General features: G+C 36.9%; 1 protein-coding gene across 2 annotated transcripts; it reads right to left on the bottom strand.

The window, feature by feature from the left end:
• Positions 1–281: 281 nt before the first annotated feature.
• Positions 282–6,424, bottom strand: rad51ap1 (RAD51 associated protein 1). Of its 2 annotated transcripts, none has more exons than XM_066669663.1 (10): positions 6,183–6,424; positions 5,829–5,872; positions 4,672–4,789; positions 4,443–4,549; positions 4,266–4,322; positions 4,073–4,153; positions 3,362–3,502; positions 3,104–3,274; positions 2,178–2,321; positions 282–656 (listed from the first exon to the last, which is right to left on the bottom strand). In XM_066669663.1, exons 1-10 carry the CDS (start codon positions 6,197–6,199, stop codon positions 529–531), a joined length of 1,008 nt encoding a protein of 335 aa, XP_066525760.1. In that variant the 5' UTR covers positions 6,200–6,424; the 3' UTR covers positions 282–528. The 2 variants fall into 2 exon arrangements, with proteins under 2 accessions (XP_066525760.1, XP_066525761.1); XM_066669664.1 differs by having other exon boundaries at positions 4,073–4,150.
• Between the last annotated feature and the right edge of the window lie 533 nt (positions 6,425–6,957).

The raw sequence follows: 6,957 nt of genomic DNA, 5'->3' as shown, positions 1-6,957 counted from the left end.
GACAGGCTGCCCTTGTAAATTGCGAATAACATAAGAATAATCAGCAAAGCATGACCTTCAAAATCACCAGGAGCATTTGTAATTTTCTGGATAATCCAAAACCCCAATCCTGATCAAAAGTATTCCTGGAAAATTCTCAGGCTGGAAAAAGGTTAATCTGGGTAAAGAGTTTGAGATCAGGGATTGGGACTGGTATATACTTTATGTTATTATTACATTATTAATCAGTGACTATAAAACATACAAACAACATAAGAAACAGCAACGACAAACAAAAAGGATAAAAATTAAAAAAACTTTTATTATATATCATTTTGCAAATATATACAATGTCCAAGTTTACCACAAAAAATATTACTTACAAAAAATGATAAACGGCATACTTAAACAATCACACTTACAATTAAAAAGATATGTAAGAATAAAAAAAGGTGTAATATGTCCGATCTTAAATTAATGTATTAGTAATGTTTTTTTTTTTAGAAATGCTTTGAGATAGAGACACACAAAAAAAACCACACAACCAGTTCAATGTGCTGCAGCATTAGGGTGCAGAGGTTTGATTCGAGCCAGACGGGACAGTCCTAAACGCAGACCCATTCCAGGAGACTTCACTGGGCCACTCTGAGTAAAAGTAGGGCTACTTCTCAACAGACCTAATAAAAATGAAACAGGACTTATTACCTGTGTTTGTGTCTCTTCATTGTATCGTTGCTGTCCTATGAAATACATGCATCTCCCAAAGTAGTAACTTTACAGGAAAAGGAAAATCTTTCTTAACTTTCAATGGAAGTCAATATGAAGAGATTTTATTCTTGGAGCATTTCTATTGGTTCATTCATCATGTAATTTCCATATAATTTTAAGAGTAAACTAAAAATCCACAAAAAAGGAGATACATGTTTTAATCGTGTCACAATCCTCAGTATGATAATCAATGTCATGAGAAAACAAGAACTAAAGGATGTACCGTTCAGACCTAAGCGTTTACACCTTGCATTGATATGCATTTTTGATTTTAAGAGTTGTGTAGTGTTTTAATGAAAGAAAAGTGGATCCGTGGTAGCACTGATAGATACTCAAAATTTCATGATCAGTATCAGGAAACAAAAACTACAGTACCCTCTCTAAAATAGGCCTGGTTTAATTTTTCTAGATATATGGACTTTTTAAACAACGTAAAAAGAAAAAAAATTTTTTGTGTCATTTTGAGTGGTCTGCTTTATTCAAAGCGTGATTTTACTCAGTCAGGCAAGCTAATATAGCCTTAGGGAAAATGGAGGGATGAGGGCAAAAAAAAAAAAATTGCATATGTCAGAAATTGCACAATTAAAAAAGGTTTTCTCTAAAGAGATGGGAACTTTACTGTTCACTGTTACAAGATGCTCAATTTTAGATAAAACAGTAGATTAAAAAATGGTGAAAGATAAATGGACACAGGCCTGTCATTCAGGAAGAGGATATACATCATTTTCATTATTTAATTAATTCTTTGTCTGTAACCGTTTATCCAGTTGAGGGTCGCGGTGGGTCCAGAGCCTACCTGGAATCACTGGGCACATATACATCATATTATATTGTGTAAATGGTCCATTCACATACAGGGGTTAGACAATGAAACTGAAACACCTGTCATTGTAGTGTGGGAGGTTTCATGGCTAAATTGGAGCAGCCTGGTGGCCAATCTTCATTAACTGCACATGGCACCAGTAAGACCATGTGCATCCAATGGTTCAAACATTGTGTCCTGAAGGCGGTGCCGTGTATCAGGACGACAATGCACCAATACACACAGCAAGACTGGTGAAAGATTGGTTTGATGAACATGAAAGTGAAGTTGAACATCTCCCATGGCCTGCACAGTCACCAGATCTAAATATTATTGAGACACTTTGGGGTGTTTTGGAGGAGCGAGTCAGGAAACGTTTTCCTCCACCAGCATCACGTAGCGACCTGGTCACTATCCTGCAAGAAGAATGGCTTAAAATCCCTCTGACCACTGTGCAGGACTTGTATATGTCATTCCCAAGACAAATTGACGCTGTATTGGCCGCAAAAGGAGGCCCTACACCATACTAATAATTTATTGTGGTCTATAACCAGGTGTTTCACTTTCATTGTCCAACCCCTGTACATTGCCACAAGCACAAACCTTGGGAGCAGAAGTACAGACTTACCAGGGGGATTCCACTTTGGCAATCTACCACTTGCAGGACTGGAGCAGAGTGCAGGTTTATGTGTAGGAGGTGTGATAGGAGACCTCTTTGTTGCAGGTATAGATTGAGCTACACCTGGACTCCTACAGAGTGCTGACTTACCAACTGTTAGGAAGAGAAAACACAAAAGTGCACAAGGTAATGTAACAATAATAATAATAATAATAATAATAAACTGACTCATGTTAAATGCAATACACTCTCACTGAAAGCAACTGTGATTTCCCTCCTTACTCTCAAGCAATGCCTTGAGAAGTTCTCACTGGTCACTAAATGAACAAAGGTTTAACCCCTGCTCAGCCAAGATTCCTTCTTTGAGAATGTTAAGGGTTAATTGTGTGTTATTTGTTGGAGCACTAGAATAGGATTTGATGTCATTAAGCTACAAAGACAATGGCGAGGTCAGGTACGAATGATTTAATGATTAATTCTGGATCAAAAACTCGACTACAACTCATCCAAAGGGCTTTATCACTCCAGAGAACACAGTTCTGCTGCTCTATAGATGAGTGCTAGGAAGATTTTTCTTTGAACATATAGTTTACATCATTTTTGCAATCAATCTGTTTCTCTATATAATTAATTAGTTAATTTTTGAACAAAGTAAAGAATATTTGCAGAGAGACAGACAGACTACAGTCTGAAATAGAACTCCAAAATACAAAATCTGGTGTGGAGACTTTCAATAAATAACAACAGCATAGCACATAAATACTAAGAGGTAAACTGTTAACCTGCTGCTTATAATGTCCAAAAAAATAACCTTTATAATTCAGTAACAATTTTGAGACTGACAGTTTACTGGTCACAACAATGGTGCCAAGATTAAAATCTACATTTCCATTTATAAAAACCGCAAAGCAAAATAAAAATGCAAGATGTACAACCTGTAGGCTGTGGTTTGGCTTTCTGTTGTTTTGGTGTGCTCCTTTCTTTCTTGAGTGGCTTTGGAGCTGTCTTTTTCTCACTCTTGCTAGTTTTTTTCTTATTTCCTTTTCTCTTTACTGTGAACTCTTCATCTTCACTCTCATCAGGTTCGCTAAAATCGGACTCGCTCTCTAAAAACACATAGAAATTAGCAGCATTAAATCTTGCAAATTAGAGACACCGGTGGTGAAAGTAGATTCTGATGTGCATGTCAGTACCGGGTGTGTTTTGAGGTTTGTAGTCTTCATCCTCTGCACTGTCTTTCACAACTCGTTTCTGGCACTCATTGGATTTTGAAGCCTTCCTCTTTCGCGATGTCTCAGGTGAGAGGGTCTGCTCACTTGTGATCTGATCTAAACCTAAGATTATAGAGAGTCATAGGTTATTTTACAGACTGAAAGCTGATATAAGCATATTCTGACAATTAATAAAATGCTTGTTGATATTCTGCACTTCAGTATTTACCTACAGCTCTCCTGGAACATTTTAAAAGAGGAAAACTGCTAAACTACTATACAACAGACAAGCAATAACCTTCATTCCAAGCATGTGGATTTTATTGTAGATGTCTAATATTCAGTGTATATATTGGCTAGAACACACTGCTGATAAAACCATTAACTAACTAGTTGAATATACTGCATTTTCACAACGCTGTTGTATGAAGCAGATGTGTATATTATATGTAGGCATTTATAATAGACACAGAAATATTTCTGAAAAGCTGCGATTGCTTTCAGCATCAACATTGGTGAGGTCAGTAGTAAATCAGTAGTTTTTGCTCAGAAACACCACTAGAACTCTTCCCAGTTGTGCTAAATGAGGTTCCATCTTTCCAGAACCAGTTTTTGTACTATGTGATTGCTTAATGCCGAATGCAGGATCCCTAAATGTATAAGATGTAATGTAAGAGTAAAATTCTCTATTACCTAAGCAGCTGACATCCACGCTACAGTTTGACAGCACAGGAGGTGAATCTCGGGGTGGGTGGTTTGAAGTTATAATGTCTTCTAGGCAAGAGAGACCAAATGCTTAATGGGATTCTTAGGGTATATACATATAATTATGTAAATATGTATTCATTCAAACTTTAATGACAATAACATTGTTTATGTTCATTACCTAAGCAACTGCCATCCACACTGCAGTGCGTCAGAACAGGGGGCTCACATTTTACATCTTGCTCAGAATAGAAAGAAAGGTTTCTGATGAGATCAGGGACTGAAGCAGACATTCCTAAACTTGGACCAAACATTTTCTATTATTCATGACTTAATAAATATGGCAAAATATTCACACCTATAGCTTTGGGAGAGTGCTCCTCTGGTTTTTCTGTATTCCGGAGCAGGGAGAGGCTCAGTGCAGCTTCCAAATCTCTTTTATATAGTTTTTCATCCAAAGATACTCTGAAAAACACATTTATATTATCTGACACAAAGCTCTGTTTATAGATGTTTAAAACATATGATTTGTCAAGTTCATAACATATGATTTTTCAGTTTATAAAGGGCAAATTTTGTATTAATACCTTTCTTGGCATCCTTTACCAGTTAAATCGATTATTCCTTTTGCTGAGTTAATAGACTCCGTGGTAGATGCTCGAGCTTTTTTAGTTGGCGGTGCTTTTGCTGTGGCAAAATCTTCATCTGATATGTACATAAAGGAACACAATTAGCAATGCAGTTAGTTCATTCATTATCTGTAACCGCTTATCCAGTTCAGGGTTGCGGTGGGTCCAGAGCCTACCTGGAATCATTGGGCGCAAGGCAGGAATACACCCTGGAGGGGGCGCCAGTCCTTCACAGGGCAACACACACTCACACATTCACTCACACCTACGGACACTTTTGAGTCTCCAATCCACCTACCAACATGTGTTTTTGGACTGTGGGAGGAAACCGGAGCATCCGGAGGAAACCCACGCAGACACGGGGAGAACACACCAACTCCTCACAGACAGTCACCCGGATCGGGAATTGAACCCACAACCTCCAGGCCCCTGGAGCTGTGTGACTGCAACACTACCTGCTGCGCCACAGTGCCACCCTATGCAGTTAGTTGCGTATTGAAAAAGAAATTCACTTTTCTTTGGAATGGTGTGATATGAAATGGAGTATTGTATCAAATCTTATTTTTATAGGTTCACAGTGGAAATCAGAATGACTAGTAGATGTATATTTGTTGTCTGAGACTTCTTTTTCTTTAATATGAATCATGATCAAACTAAAAACAAGGACACACTCACATAGTTAAATGTGAGTGTGGCTTACAAACCAGATCCATGACAAAACTATTTTTCTTTGCATTAAATCATCCCGCATATACTGTTCTGCCATGTAAAGATTTCAAAAATATGTTGTAGGCCCAAATCTTATCTTCAAACAGTCACATAACACAGGTTGCTTACAGCGTATCTGTAAATATGTTGTGGAAAAGCTTTTTGTGCTGTAGTTTTTAAGAGACATTAAACTCTACAGATGTACAGTCTTCATCATCACCACTGTGGAATATATGTGATTTTTTTTTTTACCTTATTTAGAATATCATTTTAAAAAACAAACAATCCAAATATATTTACAAGCATAAAAAATAATTGTATTTGAACTTCATAAACGATTTTTGTAAGGTGCATTTTAATAATTTTTTAACTGTATAAATAACAGTGAAGATCAATCTGTCACTTACCGTCATCATCCAATAAATCTGTATAATTAACAGTTTTCCTGCTCCTAGAAGTAGAAACAAAGTAGGCAAAATAGTACACAAATAAATGGTACAACAAAAACACACTACTGTTTCTGATAAAGAGGATTGTAAGTGATTTCTTCAAAGCAGGATTTAGCCAGATAACTTAAACTCAGACTCAATGTCCCATTAGAAATTAGTTAATGGACATTCCTACTGGATAATCCACAAATCTGGGCTACTGTTTTCACAAAGCACTTTAGCCAGATAATTTAAGCCAGACGTCAAGCTGAAACAAACAGAAATGTATGCACAGAAGGAAGGTGAAATTTGAGAAGAGATAAACAGGCAAACCTTGATGGTCGGTCCATTTTACGGTTGTGTACACGCAGGCAGAACAAGGTGCTAAAAACACATGGCTCTGTTTAACGAGGTGCTATTAACAATCACAACACACAGTCACAACACAACACCAAAACAGATACGGCACACAGACACAACACATAATCCCAATATAACCGCAACAGACACAATACAATCACAACACAGCGCCTTCTGAGCCCAGCAACCCGCCCAAAAACAAACAGAGAAAAGTCATCTGAACACCCCAGCATCAGATTCGTAACAATACAATTTAAGACAATACATATTTATATACATTTGTTTAAAGACTTATAGTTTTAAGCAATCGTGTTCACCCCAACACCCGCTTTAAATTTCCACTTTTCTTTGCTTTAAATCACATAAATATGAGACATATGTTTAAGTCGAAACTGCTGACGCTGTTTTGGCGGCTATGTCCGGGAGGAACTGACTTGTGTCTGTTCTACGATTCAGAAAATAAAATAAACTATTAAAAATTTTTTTATTAATGTGATATTAATAAATTCACTCTAAAATGATAATCCTTATCTCTGATATGTAAACTGAAATCTAAAACTCTTACTTGCTAGTTCCCCATTCTAGAGCTTAATTACATATTTATTAGGACCTACTGACACCTGTCGGTAAAGCCGTGATATTACAGACGTTTACTTTATTCATTACGTCTGAAATGAATACAGAGCCACTTCTTTGCTGCCAGAACAGCCTCAATTAGTTTGTGAAGGCTTTTAATTTTTCTACTGAA

The sequence above is a fragment of the Hoplias malabaricus genome, chromosome 4, assembly GCF_029633855.1.
Source record: "Hoplias malabaricus isolate fHopMal1 chromosome 4, fHopMal1.hap1, whole genome shotgun sequence".
Classification (NCBI taxonomy): Eukaryota; Metazoa; Chordata; class Actinopteri; order Characiformes; family Erythrinidae; genus Hoplias; species Hoplias malabaricus.
This window is presented reverse-complemented; position numbering and strand designations above follow the sequence as displayed.